The sequence below is a fragment of the Musca autumnalis genome, unplaced genomic scaffold, assembly GCF_047663935.1.
Source record: "Musca autumnalis isolate F117 unplaced genomic scaffold, ASM4766393v1 scaffold_5, whole genome shotgun sequence".
NCBI lineage: Eukaryota > Metazoa > Arthropoda > Insecta > Diptera > Muscidae > Musca > Musca autumnalis.
In genome coordinates, this window is record NW_027412088.1 from 38,273,887 (window position 1) to 38,294,875 (window position 20,989).

General features: G+C 36.7%; 1 protein-coding gene across 1 annotated transcript; it reads right to left on the reverse strand.

Annotated features, from left to right (window-relative positions):
• Positions 1-19,754: 19,754 nt before the first annotated feature.
• On the reverse strand, positions 19,755-20,580 carry LOC141406310 (protein G12-like). Its single transcript, XM_073991565.1, has 2 exons — positions 20,038-20,580; positions 19,755-19,859 (listed from the first exon to the last, which is right to left on the reverse strand). Exons 1-2 carry the CDS (start codon positions 20,578-20,580, stop codon positions 19,755-19,757), a joined length of 648 nt encoding a protein of 215 aa, XP_073847666.1.
• Between the last annotated feature and the right edge of the window lie 409 nt (positions 20,581-20,989).

Genomic DNA, 20,989 nt, shown 5'->3' on the forward strand with positions numbered 1-20,989 from the left:
CTCTACAACATTGTCTTTAGTCACATTTCGACAGGTCTTGCCGTTTAAAAGCAAAATAATGAAACTTAAAATAAACCAAAAATTTTGAACTTTGACCGCGATTTTTTTAAAAATCCCTCCAGTGATTTTTTCTTCTTTTTTTGGGTTTTTCTTATCTATGAACAATGCTGTTTCAGAATCCCTAAAAAAGGTGTAAGCGGTTTTCATTTAATTTAATTAAGGTCACCGTACATGACATTGTTTTATAAGGAGACGATTCAGTCAGTGCATTGCCCCAATTTGAACTCTATATCTCAAAAATAGTAAAAATACCATTAAGGCCAATCTTGTAGATAATTTCCACTGCTACAAAATTTTTCTTTAGCCCCATTACCGTTGGACTTGCGGTTTCCTGGTTAAATCTTGAAAACATAAAAACCTATAAAAATGTGAACTTTGACCGCGATTTATTTGAAAATCCCTCCTGCGATTTTTTTTTGTTTTTTAAAAAATCTATGAACATCGTAGTTTCAGAATCCGCAAAAACTTCCCAGGTGTAAGCACCTTTCATTTAATATTAGTTAAGGCGCACTGTGCGTAGTTAGCATTTACGGAATTGATTCGAATATTGAAGAAAGATCCGATGTTTCTCGAATAGTATTTTACATTTATGAAATTAGTTCATATTATGAAGAAATGATCGGACTTTCACGACTTCATTTGAACCAATGGTAAAATTCCAATGAGATCATGGCATCGCATGGAACCATTTCCATAAAAAACATTTTCATATTTTTAAAGTTTTACATACATACAAATTTTTAATTTAGCTAAATCCATTAAAATTTATAGCAACAATTACATATATTGAAGGGGGATTAGAAGTATAATTTAAATAATTTCATTAATTTTTTGCTCATTGTTTGTTATATAGCTCTTTGGGGACTTCATAACTAATGAGAGGATTAATGTAACATATTAATAATATAATCACTGCAACATCCAAAACCAGAATATTTGAATTAACTAATCCAATACTTTTAATCACTATCTACAGAATAAAGAATTTCAAAGTGTCATTGAAACAAAATAAAGCCTGACTGACATTTATTCCCCGCATTACCAGTCCCCACACAATTGCAGAGTAGTTTAATCTATCTCTCACACTTAAGCAAATGTCATAAATCACTAATTTACATTTATTAAAACATTCAATAAAGTTTTTCAATTAAAATCCGGATAGAATGTAACATTTTTTTACTAATTAATCATAAAAGCTACACTTGAGCACACATTTGATGTTACATTTAAGTGTGAGCATATATGCACATGCATACTCATGTAAGTATGTAAATATGTATGTTTTAAAGATATTTTTTGTATGAATACATAGACAAAGTATCTATGGTGTTTGCTTGCGTATTTTAACTCAAACCGAAATTCAAATATTGCACATGTGCCTGTTCGTTTGTCTGTTGGGGTTTGCGTGTGTCTGTATGTATGCCTGTCTGCATGTTGGTTTATCTGTCTGACTGACTGGGTACCCCAAAGTGGAAAGTTCAACTTATTTTGCTAACATCAGCATAAAATAAACTAAAAAGTCAAACAAACAAATGTATGTATGTATATATGTACTTACACGCACATAGCCACTATAACACCCACAAACAACTACGAGTACATACATACATTGTGCCCATATCCGTGCTGCATTATCCAACCTCAGCCATTGATGTTTAAATTGAAATATATTAAAAACTAATTGCATTACAGGAAAAAAGTTTCAGTTAAAAGTCAATAACCATCAAAATAATTCCGTTGTAAACGTGTGTGAATAAGGAAAATAGGAAAGAAAAAATAACCACAGATATTTATATAGTAGCCAGTAAATCCTTTGATATATATCTAAACCATTTAGGACCGTTTTAAAATATGACAAAAAATTAAAATTTACAATGGCTGACGGCATCAATGATGGTCATTTTCCACATTATCCAAATGTAACGATTGGTGGGATCTATAAATGTATTGACAGGTACTTTGACGGATTAGGTGTCGTGTTCCAGAGTTGTAAGATTCAAGCAAGACCATATGTGACTCACCTGTACAGACTGTACAGGACTACTAATCCGGAGAGGAAAGTGTACTTAGAGCAAATATAAAGAATTTCGATCATATGTTCGATAACTGGGTTGGCATCGTTGAGCAAGACAGAGTAGAGAGAGTATCAAGGTTAGCAGCAATATGTTCAATCAAGCGTGCAACTGTCTCAACTGAGAACTACTTAGAGATTGGATATCCTTCTACTGGCCTATTTGAGCGACGATTCAATTCTTTCACTGGGGGTAAATGCTTCGGGTTTTGTTTTTCGTTTTTATACCCTTCACCATAGTATGGAGGGTATATTAAGTTTGTTTTTCCGTTTGTAATTCATTGACGTAGGAGATGAAAGATACCAAGGAACGGTATCTGACCGGCTTTAATATGGCAAAGTCCAGGATTTATCTTGGTCCCTCTTTCATCTCAAGTGGACACTGACCTCCCCGTGGTGTCACCTGGTGTAGCTGCCTTTAACACCCATTAAAGGTAGTGAGCTAAACTGTGCCGCGAGTTCACCCATAAGAACGTTAAAAGCTTGGGTTTGGGCGCAGTAACCCTCCCCTAGAAAAAGCAGCCTACTATGAAAAAAACAATGGAAAAGAAAAACAAATCCCCTAAAAGTTGACGACCCCCGCAAACGTTTTAAGGACCATGATCTGCACCTGGAATGTTCCAACTCTTTATAGAAAAGATGCAGTTTACGCATTGGCAGATGTACTTGAAAAGTACAAGGCCGACATTACTGCCATACAGGAAATAGGATGGAATAGGAAAGGCATCACAACAACACCTGAGGCACTGTATTATAGCTGCCATGACACAAAGCACGAGTTTGGTTGCGGATTTGCAGTTGGTCGGAGGTTAAAACATCTGATCTCCAGCTTCACACCAGTAAATGAAAGACTCGCTGCAATTCGAATAAAAGCTAAATTCTTCAACATCAGCTTTATTTGCGCTCATGCTCCCACTGAAGAAAAGGACGAACAGACCAAAGAACAAAGAACATTTAACCTTGTCCTGTCCATGACAATAAAAGTATTCTAGGCGACTTTAATGTCAAAATTGGAAAGGAAAATATCTTTGGCCCAACAGTCGGCAAATTCAGTCTTCACAGTGAAACATCTGACAATGGTATGAGGCTGATAGACTTCGCAGCGGCAAAAAAGATGGTAGTTAGCTGCACCAGATTTCAACACCCTGGCATCCATAAGGGCACCTGGCTGTCTCCACATCAGAAAACAGGAAATCAAATTGATCACGTTGTGATAGATGGAAGACATTCATCGGGCGTGTTGGATGTGCGTTCGTTCCGAGGAGCAAACATAGACTCGGACCACTCACTACCTTGTTGCAGCAAAGGTTCGCACCCGGTTTAACGTAGCAAACAAAGTACGAACAGGCACAACACGAAAGTTAGACATCGGTAAGCTGCAATCACAATAGATAGCCACAGCATATTCCGCTCAACTAGCCCAATTGCTTAATCAAAGCACTCCTCATCCCGATAACATATCAGCGTAATGGCAAACAGGCGCAAAATCCATACTTGGATACCAGAGACCTACACCAAGGAATCCATGGTATGATCAGGAGTGTCGTGCTGCTACCGAAGAGAAAAATGCGGCATATAGGGCTACTTTAAAATCCGTAGCAACGCGTAGCGCACGAGAGAGATATCGGGAGAAAAGGAGAGAGGAGAAACGTCTTTTCCGCAGGAAAAAAAGGAAGATGGAAAAGCGGGAGTGTGAAAAAATGGAGATGTACAGGAACCAGAATAATTGTTCCACAAACATCCCATACGGGACAAGGGAGGCTTCTCTCATATCAATGAGTGCACCCCGATTCATATTAGCTCAATGATACGGGACCGACTGTTTATCGCCGAGTCCGAACGGCTTGTCTTAAGACACCACTTTGTAGAGAAGTTTTATATGGCTGAAATGCTCAGGAAATGTCGCCAACATTACTGAGGGGTATTTTGCCACCGTTGAAAATGTTGATGTTGACTGGCCGGGGGATCGAACCCACGACCTTCAGCGTGCAAGGCGAGTGTGCATACCATTGCACCACGGTGGCACCCACAGGAACCAGAGTGAAGTCCGAAAATTCTACCAAAGAGTCAAGCATCAAACTGATGGCTTCAGTACAGGCACATCCTCCTGTAGAGACCAGCAAGGTAATTTGGTAACTGATACAGATAGTGTGTTAAGGATATGGAAAGAACATTTTTCAAAACTGTTAGTATCTAATAGCAGCGAAGACGACGAAGATACCACAGACCCAAACCCCGGAAGATGGTATTGAATGTATACCGCCCAGCCAAGATGAGGTAAAGACTGCAATAAATCGTCTGAAGAATAATAAGGCAGCAGGAGCCGATGGCTTACCATTCGAGCTGTTCAAAACCGGAGGCGACACGCTGATAAGGTGTATTCATCAGCTAGTTAGCACCATCTGGCAGGAAGAACGAGTACCCGACGATTGGAATCTGAGTATCCTGTGCCCCGTCCACAAGAATGGAGATAAGACTGTATGCTCTAACTATAGGGGCATAAATCTACTCCCTATTGCCTACAAGATCGTGTCAGGGATATTGTGCGAACGACTAAACCCTATGGTCAACGAGATAATTGGGCCATACCAATGTGGCTTTAGAGCTGGCAAGTCCACCATTGACCAGATATTTACCCTGCGGCAAATCCTGGAAAAGACCCAAGAGATGCAGATCGACACCTACCACCTTTTTGTCGATTACAAAGCAGCCTTGGACAGCCCGCTGCGTTCAATGGTATTCCAAGCCATGTATTTGGAATCCCCGCAAAACTCATCTGGATTTGTAAAATGACTTTAACTAATACGAGGTCCTCAGTTAAAATAGGAAAGAACCTCTCCGAAGAGTTTAATACCAAAAGAGGTTTCAGACAAGGAGACAGCCTTTCGTGTGATCTCCTCAACATCCTGCTGGAAAAGGTTATACGAGAGGCAAACGTCAAAAGAAGTGGCACAATCTACACTAATAGCCACATGTTACTTGCTGATGCTGATGATATAGACATCATGGGACGATCAGTAAAAGAAGTAACTGATACCTTTATGAAGGTGGAAGGAGAATTTGCTAAAGTGGGTCTGGCGGTAAACGGTGAGAAGACCAAGTTGATGGTGTCGACGCGCAATGCGTTCATTGAGCTCGGACCAACTGTGGAAGTTGGTTCCTATAATTTTGAGGTAGTAAAAGACTTCGTCTACCTCGGCACCTCCGTAAACACAACAAACGACATCAGTTGTGAAATAAAAAATAAGAATGGTATTGGCCAACAGATGCTACTATGGTTTAAGTAAGCAGTTTAAAAGCAAAGCCACATCTTGTCAAACAAAAATAACGCTCTACAAACCACTGATACTACCCGTGCTGATGTATGGCTCCGAAGCCTGGGTACTTGCGCAAGCAGACATGGCAGTGCTTGGTGTGTTTGAGAGAAAAATTCTTCGAAAGATCTACGGACCAATCTGCGTTGACGGTGAATATCGACGTCGCATGAACCACGAGCTGTGTCTGGTATACAACGGCATCAATATAGTTAAACGTATCGAGATGCAGCGATTGCGTTGGCTAAGCCATATCATACGAATGGGCGAAGATGAACCCGCTAAAAAGGCGTATAAATACGATACAGTCCACATTCGCACCCGATCTGGAAGGAATAATACGATGTGCAATGTTGGACCAAATCTATTGCCCCCTTCGAGAGTTATCGTTCACACCCGTTATTACCCTTATTACGAAATGCAAAATTTGGTTTAAATCGGTTGATCTGTTTTATCGTACGCACCAGCCAGCCAGACATGGCTAAATCGACTCTAAATTGTCTAAAACGAATTTCGTCCAAACATACTTGGGGTCTACAACCGTTATTTCGATGAGGCACAGTTTTGTTCGTATCAAAGTGTATTACCCTCGTTAGCATAAATGCTGAGGGTAGTTATGAATATTTCTTTGCATAAAGTTTTTAAAGAATTCAAGTTTTTAAGGCGCGATATATCTGGAACCTTTAGTAAAAAAATCTGAGCAAAAAATGAAGGAAATTAAAAAACACTTTTTGAAAAAGTGTCAGATTTCACTCAGAAATCCACACATACTCTTGACCAGGATAAAATTCTGAGTCTATATTGCTATGTCCGTTTGTTATAATTAATCTAGCGTTCAAAATAATTGAGCTAGAATTCTACATTTTTCCACCAGAGTGTTATTTTACCATAGGCAGGTCAAGTTCGAAGGTTGGCTATATAGGCCCACGTTTTGGAATAGTCCCCATATAATGGTACATCCCTATTTTCGGTATTTTCAAAACACAAAGTTTGTTTTGGTATATCCCCTATATAACGGTACCTCCCGAGTTTCGGTATTTTTGAGGGTTTTAGCTACAACTTTTAACCGAACCAGCTGTAATGTGACACTTGGTGTTCTCTGTGGTCACAAAACTTCTTCAATAAAAGTTCAATTTTTTTGGTATAGCCCCATATAATAGTACCTTCCGATTTTCGGAGTTTTGAGGATTTTAACTACAGTTTTTAACAGAACTTTCTGTAATTGGACATTTGATGTTCTCAGTAGTGACGAAACTTCTTCACTAAAAATTGTCAACATAGGTCCATGGTTTGATATAGCCCCCATATGACGGTACCTCCCGATTTTCGGTATTTTGACGTTTTTAGCTACAATTTTTATCAGAACTAGCTGTAATTTGGCATTTGTGGTCCTCAGTGGTCACAAAACTTCTTCTATGGTCTATGTTTTCGTATAGCCCTCATATAACGGTAACTCCAGATTTTCCGTATTTTGAGGTTCTTAGCAACATTATTTGACGGAACTAGCTGTAATTTTACATTTGAGGTTCTCTGTAATCAAGAAACTTTTCCACCAACATTTGTTAAAATAGTTCCATGTTTTGATATAACGGTACCTCCCGATTTTCGGTATTTTGATTTGAAGTTCTCCGTAATCTCAAAACTTCTTCACTAAAAATCGTCAACATAGGTCCATATTTTGGTATAGCAACCATATAACAGTACCTCCCGATTTTCGGTATTTTGAGGGTCATAGCTTCATTGTAACCAGTAATTTGACATTTGAGGTTCCCTGTAGTTACAAAATTTTTCCACCAAAAATTGTCAAGATAGGTCCACACTTTGATATAGCCTCCATATAGCGCTGCCTCCCGATTTGCGGTCTTTTGGAGTTTTAGCTGCAATTTTTAACCGACCTATCTGTAATTTGATATTTGATTTTATCTGTGGTTACGAAACTCCTACATTAGAAATCGTCAACGTAGGTCCATGTTTTGATATAGCACCCATATAATGGTATCACACGATTTTCGGCAAATTGGGGGTCTTAGCTATATTGTTTGATGGAACTACCCTTAAATTGACATGTGAGGTTCCGCGCAGTTACATATTGTTCCTCCAGAAACATATGTATTGTTCAGATTAGATAATTTTTGCATTTGGGTTATCCGAAGTCAAAAATCTTTTGCATATAAAATTGTGGACAGGAAAGGAAACTCATTATTCGAAAGGTAAAAGTGTTCCCTGGTATTTTTACTAGTGTCAGTGGAAATTTTATATATAGGCCAACCTCTATTAGAAATTATTATTTGTAATTTTTGCCGGGCGAATGTTGTTATGTCTTTCACATCTCTCTATTCCGTACTTTCCCTCCCGCCATTAACTAAATACTAATCTAAAATTTCCAACCATACCATATCGTTTATGATTTGATGTTTATATCATATAGTCACTCAATAACATATCATAAAGCAAAATAGCTCATCCAATAATATCCGAAAGTAAATGTAAATTTATATTCCTTTTTATTTTTGTGAGTGTAATAAACATTGTCATTGGGTTTCTGTTTCTGAATACATTTCTTTTTTTTTTGTTTTTCAATGATCTTCTCTTTAATGTTTACACATTTTAGTGGTGTTTCGGTTTATAGTTTGATTATGATGTTGTTGGTGTATAACTTTTTTGTTCCGGTTCTTTGTACTTGTTTCATCACATGGTGATTTGGTTTATTATTGCAGTCTCCGGCGTCCACTGTGTAATGTCATCATTGTCACTATCATCATTTGGTGGCGCCAAGATTTTTTAAATGTTGTAATTTAATATTAATCTTTATATATGTGTGTGTGTGTGTGCTTGTGAGAGAGCGAGTTTGTAAGCATTAAAAATTAACACTAATTGATTGTAGCCATTATATTATATCGATAATTTCATTGGAACGAATGAGTAATGGCTCTTTTAATAAGTTTGCATGAATTATGTGGCAACGCTTTGACTGAAAGAAATATTGAAAAAATGCATTTAATACAAATGACATGAAAAAATATAATTTATACAATATTTAAAGTTTTTAATAATATTTATTTATTTTTCAAGATGAAAAAATAGAATTAATATTTAATACCTGATGACCAAATTAGATATTTCTTGTACAGCTTTTAAAAGAATTTTTTTGCCGCCTTAACCTTGTTTACAACCACCTTGGAAAGAAAAGACTGCTTTCCAGTAAAATTGTTTTTCTTATAGAAAAAATTAAAATATTGTTATGGTAACAACTTCTTGTGCATAAGATAATATAACTGCCAAGGTATACACCACTCTGTATCAAATGTAGCCGAAAAGCTAAATAACACATATTATGAAAACTTAGTTCGCCTCATTGATACCGTATGCACAGCAACTTTTAAAAACCAGATCATATATTAAGTATTAATCATAAAGGGGACGCCTAAATATTATTAAGTAAAAAGTCGGTTAGTTCGCCCTGGCCGAATTTTTGTACCCTCCACCATAAAATATTCTTCACTAAAATGCAACAATTATTTTCCATTCTTGTCCCCAATTCTAGTTGCCAAAATGTTTGGGCCACCGTTAAAAATTGTAGATAAAATCTTCAAAAACCGGAAAATCGGGAGGTACCGTTATATGCAGACTATATCAAAGTGGGGGCCTATCTCGACAATTTTTGATGGAAAAATTTTGTAACTGCAGGGAACCTCAAATGTCAAATAACAGCTAGTGCGGTTGAAATTTTTATCAAAAATCCTCAAAATACGGAAAATCGGGAGGCATCATTATATGGGGGCTATACCAAAACCTTGACCTGTGTTGACGATTTTTGGTGGAGAACTTTCTTGACCCTTGAGTACCTCAAATGTCAAATGACAACTATATCGGTTAACAACTTTAGCTAAAATTCGTAAAATACCGTTATATGGGGGGTTATACCAAAACATGGACCTATGTCGAAATTTTTTGATAGAGAACTTTCGTGACCACTGAGAACCTCTAATGTCAAATAACAGTTAGATCGGTTGAAATGTTTAGCTAAAATCCTAAAAATACCGAAAATCGGGAGGTACCCTTATATGGGGCTATACCAAAACCTGGACCTATGTTGACGATTTTTGGTGGAGAACTTTCGTGACCCATTCATTAGAACCTCAAATGTCAAATAACATTTTTAGTGGAGAACTTCCGTGACCGTTGATAACCTTAAATGTCAAATTACAGCCAGATCGGTTAGAACTTTTAGCTATAAACCTGCGAATACCGAAAATGGGGGCTATATTAAAACAGGGACCTATGTTGACGATTTTGGGTGGAGAAGTTACGCGACCACAAAGAACCTGAAATGTCAAGTTACAGCTGGTTCAGTTAAAATTTGTAGATAAAACCTTCAAAATGCCGAAAATCTGGTGGTACGGTTATATGGGGCTATACAAAAACCTGGACCTATGCTGACGATTTTTGGTGGAGAGCTTTCGTGACCATTGTGTACCTCAAATGTATAATTATATTTAGATCGGTTAAAAATTGTAGCTCAAATCATCAAAGAAAAAACGAAAATCGGGAAGTACCGTTATATGTACCGTGCTATACTAAAACCTTGATCGGTTAAAAATGTAAGCTAAAATCCTCAAAATACCGAAAATAATGAGGTACCGTAATATGGGGCCTATACCAAAACATGGACCAATGGAGTCGATTTTTAGAGGAGAACTTTCGTGACCTTGAGCCGAACAACAGATTGAAATAAAAACGTAAAGATCAAAGGTAAACTAAAAACTACATCCAAATAATTGACCATTGAGAATTTCAAATGTAAAACAAGTAAAAAAGTATCAGTCGACTTTGTCGACAGAGATATTCCCTCAGCCTGTGTGGATTGAAATACTTTTTCCCCCAAAAAAAAACGTATGTATTTGGGGGGTTTTCAAAATTTTGGGCGTATGAACCGACAAAAGTATGGATAGGATTAAAGCTCAAAAAATTGCGGGGATAACGATAGATAGGGTTTTTTTTATCACACTAGCCTACGAAAAATATCGCTGTAAACCGGGCCACTAGGAAAACCTTCGGTAAAAATGTCCAAAGGATCCTCGAACAGACCCTTAACCACACAAAAATGTTGAACAGTTGTGTGGGTGATACCACAAGGCTTGGACAGATAGGGCCCAAATTTGAACATAAACTTAGTTTCGACATAATTTAGAGATCCAAAGTTTGGACCAAATCGGTTGCTACGTCTATGAGAAATTGCGCGTACCATTTTAGCGAATATTTTCGAACTTTTGTGGGCGAGGTACCAGAAGGAGTGGACCTATATGCACCACCTTCGAATTTCGTTTAATATTCGAAGAAATATTATAATATCCAAAGTGTGGACTAAACTAAGTTTGCACAAAATATTACGAAGACCACATTTTTGACCGAATCGGCATATCCTATGGAGGGTTATATTGCGCTCCAACCACTACAGACGGTGTCATGGGGTTTTTTGTACATTTCAGGCTATTTTCTCAGGAAGTATGGACTTGGCCCTGATGAACCCTATAGCGTCGTATGGGGGGCAGTGAATACAAGCTGCTACAACAAAAATCAAAGCGATTCGAGAGCAGGTCCTAAACTAAACTTTTCCGAAATTGTGTGTGGGAGATACTCGAAGGAACCTCATCTAAGTCTGGAAGAAATTTCACGATGTGCTAAGTATGTTCCAAATCGGTTACTTCCTTTAAGAGTTATCGTGCGCACAAACTTTCCGAACATTTCCGAACTATTGTGGGAGAGGTACCGGAAGGAGTGGGCCGTTAACTAAGTTTGGACAAAATAGTACGAAAGCCAAATTTTGGACCGAATCGGTTAATCCGTTTGAGAGTTATCGTGCGGTCCAGCCAGCAGACAAACGGAAGGACATGGCTAAATCAACTCCAAATTGTGTGAAACACATTTCGTCCAAACATACTTGGGGTCTAAAACCATTATTTCGATTAAGCACATTTTGTCCGTATGAATGTGTATATACCCTCGTTAGCATAAATGCTGAGGGTATAATTACAGCTAGATCGGTTAAAAATTTTATCGCAAATCCTCAAAATACCGAAAATCGTGAGGTGCTGCAATATATGAGCTATACCCAAAACGTGGGCTGATATAGGCCATCATCGAACTTGACATGCCTATGGCAGAAATATACTCGGGTACAAAAATATAGCTATCTAGACCAATATCTGCTAACGATAGACTGTGTACAAACGACGGCATGGGTAAATCGACTCCGAGTTTTATCCCGATCAAAAATATATATACCTTATATGGTCGTAAATGACTATTTCCGTGCGTTACAAACAGAAAAGCCAACTTAATATACCCTCCATACAATGTTGGAGGATATACAAATTTATGGTATTATATATATGTATATCATCTGATCCGTTTTTAATATAAATTGGATCTCCAGGGCTTCAGAAGATACTTCAAACATAAAGCTAACTTCTTTAAGGTAGCTCTACTAAATATTTTATCACCAGTAGTCATAACCAGTGGTTGCAAAATTGTTCCAAATAGCCTCAAAATGTGAGCTTTGACATGAAAGGATAGAGGATACCGGATGATATGAAAGTACATAAAAAGTGGTCAAATAGACAATTAAGGGAAAATCTACCCACTGAGAAGTTTGAATATTTCCCCACAAGAAGCTAAAATTGGTAGAGCAATTAATAAGAATAGTGGCAACAATTTCGCAAAACAAAATTTTAAACTTTCAAACAAAGCTCTGTAAATCCTATGAAAACCTTTAGACGTTCTTCCGAAGTCGAAATGTTGCAATAACCAAGGATCAAGCAATACGTCCACAATAATACTTCCCCACTTATTTCTTATTGCAAAAAGATAGTGTTCATAACCGAGTCGACCAATGCCCCTCTCTTTCAAAATTAAAAAAGAAACGTCAATATTTAATATGGTTTATATATTTACCAATTCAACCCCGTTGTTTACTTACAAATTTCTTATTTTGGTGGTAACTGCGAACAACATTTAATACCAGCAACTTTTTCACGTTTTCGCAACAAAAACACCTTGAATATTTTATGAAAATAAAAAAGGGGGAAAAGCAATAAAAATTGGGCAAACTTTTAATAAGCCGCAAATGGGATGAGTTGTTGTCTATTTCTGTCTATTTAATAACATGGCGAAGGGTACAACAAAACAATTTTTTCTCGCTCACAACCCTTCCATAACAACGCAGTAATTTTATAATAAAAAAATCTCTACTTCTAAAAAACTAACTTCTCAGCATACAAATGCAATTCTAACGGCGGTAAAAGCTTTCAGCTAATTTGTGATTTTCTTCATTATTTTCTTCTTTAACGTTGCTAGGAGCCAATAAAAAATAAATTATGAAAGTCATGTACGAACGTGTTATAAATTACAATACGAGTTTTGTTCTTTTTTGGTTGGCAAACATCCTTTTACCGCTTTGACGTGAAAAAATGTATGAATTGGTTTTATATTCATTTTGCTTACTGGGGGTTTTGAATTTTGTTGTTTTTTATGCATATATTTGGAGATAAATAATATCGCCAGCCAAATTTGCAAATTTTAGGTATTTCAGTTGAATGCGATCGTTTTATGATGGTTTCACACAATATCAACCGTATTCAAATGTTCACTGGGTAGAAACAATTGTAACAGCGATGCTTGTTTATATCAAGACACCCCCCAGTAGGAAACATGGGGTCATGTGTGGACATGTAACCACTTTGTCTACTACTACACCGTCCGACAATTTTCAAAACTTTTTGTTACACTTGAACAGGACTATATACGTTTGAAACTATAGGCAAAATGGAGCAAAACGTCATTTTTAATTTTTCGTTTTCTCAAATTCCAAAGGTCAAAATTTTTCAAAAAAATATTTTAAATACTTGTACTCGCCGAACGATGCTGGTGTTGCTGTCATATTAAAGAGGAGAGTATAGGCTTTATATAATAATTATAAATTATTGCAGTTCAGGATAACAAGGTCATCAAAAATATCCTTGGAAAATTATCACTTGATATCACTTGAATAGGGCCATCAATTTGGTTCAAACTTTGAATCTCCTAATATTTTGTCAAAATTTGCCTCCTCCTCGCTAAAATTGTGCTCACGATAACTTTCGAAGGCAGTTGGTTCATCGCTTGCATATCATAATATTTGTACGAGACATAGATCAGTTTCTAATATGGGCTATATCCGGCTATATCTTCGGGTACCTACCTCACAAAATTTCGGATAAATGCAGCCTAAGACCTCCTCCCGAATCGCTTTGATTTTAATTTTTTTTAACATTCATTACGATGGTACAAGTTTAGTTTAGGAGCAAGTCCAAACTTCCTTAGATAATGTCCCAAAAGCTGTAAAAAACCCCATACGGCCACCATTTGTAGTGACTGATGTTAACGATAACTCTCGATCTGATCAGCCGATTTGGTCTTGACTTGGGATCTCTTTATGTTTTGTGCAAACTTAGTATAGCTTCGTAGAAAGTTGAACTTCAAAAGTTCAATTTCAAGTTCTAGAATCGGTTACTCCCGATTTGGTCAAACTTTGCGCATTGCAATATTTCTTTCAAAAAAGACTGGATTCCAATATGGACTATATAGGTCCTCTCCTTCTGGTACCTCCCAATAAAACTTCAAATTTTACACATTGTAAATTTTCTTCCGAATTCTTAGAGGGTCTTTATCAAACCACATCTTCGGCTAACGGTGTGTCTTGCGACACCACTTTTTAGAGAAGTTTTACATGGCTGAAATACTCAGGAAATGTCGACAAAATTACTGAGGGGTATTTTGTCACCGTTGAAAATGTTGATGTTGCCTGGCCGGGGAATCGAACCCACGACCTTCTTCGTGCAAGGCGGACGTGCATACCATTGCACTACGGTGGAACAATTAGTTTCCTATCGTTTATGAAAGTATTAAGCTCTTCCGTCACGTCAAGACTTATTCATAGGAGAAGTTGAATATGCTAACTGAGGAATATAATTTTCTTTTAAGCAATATTTAATTCGAATGAGACATCGCGGTATTCTATCCATTCAACATCCGAATTACCATGTTACTTACTGGAAGATTTGTTCCATAAGCCGAACTAAGGAAAGATCTCCAATTCTCTCTGTTGGTTGCTTCGCTTTCTGGAATACCGTACCTTTATCCACTTGTTTACTCCATCGAAGCCTTGGCCAATTCTGCGTGCACCGCCATGTGGCCCGTATTAATACGCCTTTTTAGCGGGTTCAACATCGCTCATTCATATGATATGGCCTAGCCAACGCGAACGTTGCATCTCGATTCGTTTATCTGTACTGATGTCGTTGTATAGCAGATACAGCTCGTGGTTCAACGCAGATTGGTCCGTAGATCTTTCGAAGCATTTTTCTCTCAAACACACCAAACAATGCCTTGTCTGCTTGCGCAGGTTCCCAGGCTTCGGAACCATTCATCAGCACGGGTAGTATGCATTTTCGTTTGAAAAATAAGCTAAAATCATCTAAATAGCAAACATCTTCACAAATACCGAATTGTAAATCTTATATAGGTTTATATTAAATCTTCCATCTGTACCCACAAATCTTTCTAGGAATGTTGTATTCCAATATCGAAGGCTAAATACCAAATTTCAGTCATATTTAAAATTTCTTCGATGCTCTTCGCCAAAAGATTCACAGGATAGTCTCCTTTGCGAGGTAGCATCAATATTTCCTACGACACAATCTTGATCTTTTGAAATTTTATCTGTTATAGCAAAGATCATTGAAATGCTAATTTTTATTAATTTTCTCGTTGGAGTTAAGCACGTGAAAAGGAACACCGATGATTCGAACCCACATAACCCTATTAAAAAGTCTCTAAAGTAAAAATTTTTTGACTTCAGTTTTCATTCGGTGGCAAATTCTATAAATATAGCGATCTAAGTGTTATACAATACGAAACAGACTACGTGTATACATTATCAGACTAACCGGTATTCAAATACAATATGTATTCCCATACACTTCCAAACAGTACCTACTTTAAAGCCTGGCACTAGATGACAACTCATATTAATACTGGATAATTTTAGTATTGGATAATCCTACATTGGAAAATTATTTCAGAGATGGGCATCATGACTAAAACCTGTGGGAAACATTAAGAATTTATCTAATTGGCAATACAAAATACACTAAGAAAACATACACCTGATTGGCATTCTACAACAATTTAAAATCCAATTCACAATTCCTTCAAAATCCATTATAATATTTTGCAATACCTATTAATTATACGATACTTTGAATATATGGTAAAAACCAAAAATGTTTTACAATCGATGAATCCGAGTTTCATTCTTTCAGAATTCGCGAACTGTTAACATATTCTCTATAGTGTGACAGAAATTCTTTAAAATGAAGTGTTTTAGGAGGGATCCCATAATGTCGACCGTTAAAATTAATTTACGTGGAAGCTGTTACGGATGCGCAAATAAACCATATTGAAGACTCATAATAGGATAATAGAACTCGTGATTTCACATCGTTTAATATATATCTTTTGAATGTGCTCCGTAAATGTGCTCCACTAAAACCGCTGATATATACATATACATTGGAAATAGGAAAATCAGCAAAACTATATTTTGACAAATCCGCGTACTAAACCGCGATTTTCTTTAAACATTTTTACATAAATGGAATCCTTTATACGCGATTATAATATTTCCGAAAACGAGTGTTATAAATTTCAGAGATACGCGGGTAATATGGGCCTTTAACGCAAAATAGAATGTGGAGGCACATCCGCGGTTCTTAAAGAATCTATTTGAAATATGTGTATATTGACGTAATTTTGATAGGCGCTAATGAAATCGGATGCGCATCAAAATCGTCTGTACATTGCGCGACTTTTACCCACTTTAAGGTTTTTTGCATTGTGAGATGCTACTGACGGCTCACAATGGCCACTGAGTGAATCATCGAAATAAGCATAAATATTGAAAGAGATTGATTCGCTGTATCCAAAATCGGATGCGCATCAACCGCTTTTAATTCGCGAATAACAAGCTTTTTAATTTTCATATTTTTTGAATGATTGTAGTTTCAATATTATTCTTAATATCATATCCTTATAAGTTACCACAGTAAGCAGTTAAGCATTCGCGATAGTAAACCATATTTCTTGATGAAGTTTTAGCAGAATACATTAATTATTGTAGGGGATTTAAGCAAAATAGTTGAAGAACTCCCAAATATTTTTTTTTCTAATGGCACCAACAAATATATTTGGAATAATATTTTCCAACAATATGTTCCTCTCTATTGTTGTTGCTATAATATGAAATTTATAAAGCCAATGTTTATAATTTTGGTTTCATATTTTTTACGCGTTGTCTAGATTCGGTACGTATTTCTAATTTACTTTTTAGAGTGTACGTTTAAACGTACACTGAGGCAGTATAATTTAGATTTTCTCTCAGATTTTTTTAATTTTTTTGATTTTCCACGAAAATAAAAACAAACCGTAGAAATTATGGTGCATCTACGGATGGATATCAAATGCTGCAACTGATATATGCATACATTTTCCCAATACAACAAATAAGAAATTTTAAAATGTTTTTTTCTTTATAAGAGAATAAAAAACGCTATAACAATTGCGCGAATCGGCCAAGATTTGAAACCAGAATTGTTTCCTTAACCCCTATAACACCAAGTAAAAAAGTATCATTCGGCTTTGCCGACAGAGATATACCCTCAGCCTATGTGAATTGGAAATTTCATCTATGGGCAGATCGAATGTATTTAGGGTATTTTCTGAAATTTGTGGCACTTTTTGGACTTTGAATTTGCCGACAAAAATGTGGATTAGGATTAAAGTTCAAACGTTTTGCGGAGGAGGGAATGTACCTTCATAATGCATTACGAAAGTGGATCTTATTTTGAAAGTCATACCTTTTTGATAAATATCGCGCCCAATAGTCATTTCAGTGGGTTATCTTACACCTGTTGGACCAGTATGCCAGGAAGCATGGACTTGTCCACGGAAAATATAATATGGCTGTAAACAGGATCACAAAGAACATCATCGATATAAATTTCCAAAGGAACAGACCCTAACTGGACTTGGACACAAATGTTGAACTTTTGTGGGGTAGGTATCGTAAGGAGAAGACCGATATGGGCCCTTTTTGAAGTTAAACTAAGTTTGGACAAAATATGACGAAGGCCAAATTTTGGACCAAATCGGTTGAACAGTTCGAGAGTTATTGCGCTCTTCAGCTACTACATATGGTGCCATAGGGGTTTTTTACAACTTTCGGTCTGTTATCCCAAGAGGTATGGACTTGCCACTGAAAAAACTTTTACCGTCGTATTTGAGACAGCGATTGGAAGTTCCTTCAACAGAAATCAAAGTTAGTCAAGAGCAGGTCTTAAAGTGAACTTATCAGAAATTTTTTGTGGGAGTTACCCGAAGGAATGGTCAAATATAGTCCATATTCAAACCTGATCTATATCCTGTAGATATATTTGAATGCGTAATGTATGGACCAAATCGGTCTTTCCCTTCAAGAGTTATCGTGCGCACAATTTTTCCGAACATTTTTAATCTTTTGTGGGGGAGGTACCTGAAGGCGTGAACCGATATGGCGTATCTTCGAACTTAAACTAAGTATGGACAAAATATTGTGAAGGCCAAATTTTGGATCGAATCGGCAGATCCATTCGAGAGTTATCTTGCGCTCCACCCACTACACACGGTGTCACAGGGGTTTTTTGAACCTTTCAGGCTCTTTTTCTCAGGAAGTGTGGTTTTGCTCCTGATGAAACATGTACCGCCGTATGGGGGCCGTGAATACAAGTTGTCACAACAAAAATCAAAACGATTCGAGACCAGATCCTAAACTAAACTTTTCCGAAATTTTGTGTGAGAGGTACCCGAAGGCGTGGACCGATTGAGTCCATATTTGAACCTCATCTAAGTTTGGTAGAAATTTCCCGATGTGCAAAGTATGGACTAAATTGGTGAGTTCCTTCAAGAGTTATTGTGCGCACAAATTTTCCGAACATTTTCGAACTTTTGTGGAGGAGGTACCGGAAGGAGTAGACCGATATAACCCATCTTCGAACTTAAACTAAGTTTGGACAAAATATTGCGAAAGCCAAATTTTGGACCAAATCGGTTCATCCGTTCGAGACTTATCGTGCGCACCAGCCAGAGAGACAGACAGACGGGCGGTCATTGCTAAATCGACTCCAAATTGTCTGAAACACATTTCGTCCAAACATACTTGGGGTCTAAAATCATTTTTTGATAAGGCACATTTTGCCCTTATGAAAGTGCATATACCCTCGTTAGCATAAGTGCTGAGGGTATAAAAATCGCAGATGTGCTCGCAAAAATAAATTAATTTTTTTTTTCAAATTGAATAGTAAAGGAAGTTTGGGTTTTACCATATTTACTTCAATATATTTACTAATATATTTACTAATATATTTGAATATATTTACTAATATAATTTTAGAAAGTTCCATGTCATGGCTGTCAGATTTGTACAATTTTTGGTACAACAATTTGATATTCAGTTTTCTATTTGTGGCCAATGGCTGGAGCCACTGTGGAGCAATACAAAGCATTGCATTTACATTTTTGAAGCTATAAAAATACAACCATACAGCCGCTTAATGAAAAGTAATAAAACATACAATCGTGCCAGCGTTCCTCAATCAGAACATTGGTGGCGTTTTTTATTGGAATAGCGTTGAAATTTTGTTTATTTTCTTTTTCAAAATTTCCACTAATAAATTAGTTGTCTTAAAAAAACCTCTAAATGGGTTTAAACCATATTATTCTAAAAAAAAAAACAAAAATAATTAGGATAACTTTTTTAAAAATTTTAAGTACGGCATATTTTGTTTTAATTACATTTGGTAACTCGTATCTTTTTTAGGAAAATGCAAAAATGCGTTTAACTATATTGGTACACATGGAATCGGTGTACATTTTTAGGACATTTTTGTGTTGAGAGGTCTGCACCAAACTTTAGCTCTGTGTGAATTTGGGCAATTCCTTTTCTATTTTGACGAGACAATTTTATAATGTTACAGATTCGAAGTGCTTTTAAATGAGCTGCCTAATCCCGTATTAAATTTTTGTACACCATCATTGAACTTTAAAAAGGGCTTGATCCGAAAAACAGATAATCATAAAAATTTCTAATTTATTTTTAGACGAGTATTAAATTACAAACATTAAATGAATAAATATTTTACATAACTTAAATGCACTAATAAATTACTTTAATATGCTTATGGTCCCCACGATATGACTTCAAAGGCCATTTGTATAAAATCATTTATCTCAATATAATGTCTTCTCATTTCTCTCCAGTAAACGGCAAGGTTAGGTGATGTCTGTGGAAATAAAGGAGAATTTGTTTAAAACAATACCCAAGGATTCATTTAGACAACAACCAATTCAAAGGTATAGCAAACGGCATAAACGCACCCACTTACTAGCCATATGCAGTTGCAGTCCTTTGAACTGTCTTGTCTCACCTTTCCAATATACATTATCATTCATTTGTCATACCTTGGCTTTATCGAGCAATTGTTTGAATTCTTCTTGTCGCACAGCAGTGTAGAGTCGTGCAAAATCACCGCCCTCGGTTACTTTACGCGCCATTAAACCGGAAAAACGTGCACGTGGCAGTGACTGCATAACTTCGCGCATAAACGACACCAAATTCCTTTGCATCATCACGGTGACGGGTACTTTGGATGGTATGCGAAATGCGCGCAATTGATTTGGCAATTTATCAATGACTGCCGTCACATCCTGTAACGCTGCCAATGATACGTTATGCGTTTGCAAATACCCCACTAAATCAAGAAATTCCGCTGTATTGCGTATGCGTCGCCAAGTCTGAGCAAATTGTGAACTTCGCAAATACTTTAGTGCAACGCGAAATTGTTCGTCGAGAATATAGTGGCGGGCAGCAAGGTTACCGATGCGGTTGCGGGGCATCAGAGCAAGAAACTCACGGAAATCTGCTTTGAGATCTGCTTGGGAACCCTGAACGAAACAGATGGCAATCACCGCCAGTGTGATAACAAAGACGTATTTGCATTTCATATTAATGGCCGGCTGTGAAAGTGCTTGTTGTCGTCGTTAATGAGATCTGCGTATAACTGAAAGGTGTAGGAGCAAGTGTGAGTGGTTTTTATGGGTTTATGAAATGATGTTAGAGATGATTACTATTTCTGACGAAAGGTATTAATTTGGTTAGCAAATAAACCGAGGTAAGTTTGGTTTGTTTCTTGTTAGATCATTGTTATGCTATTGTTGTTAAATAATAAATAAAAATAATTTCGGTCGAATTTCACTTTCAGCGAACTTTCTCTGTTTTTTTTCTTCTTAATGTCAACAATACAAATTCAGTTAAGTAAACGTTGCACCGCGTTGGCCAGTCCATACTGTTTGACACTGATGTAAAAATACGTATGGAAAAATTTTAAAATAACGTTTGTTTGCAAAGTATATT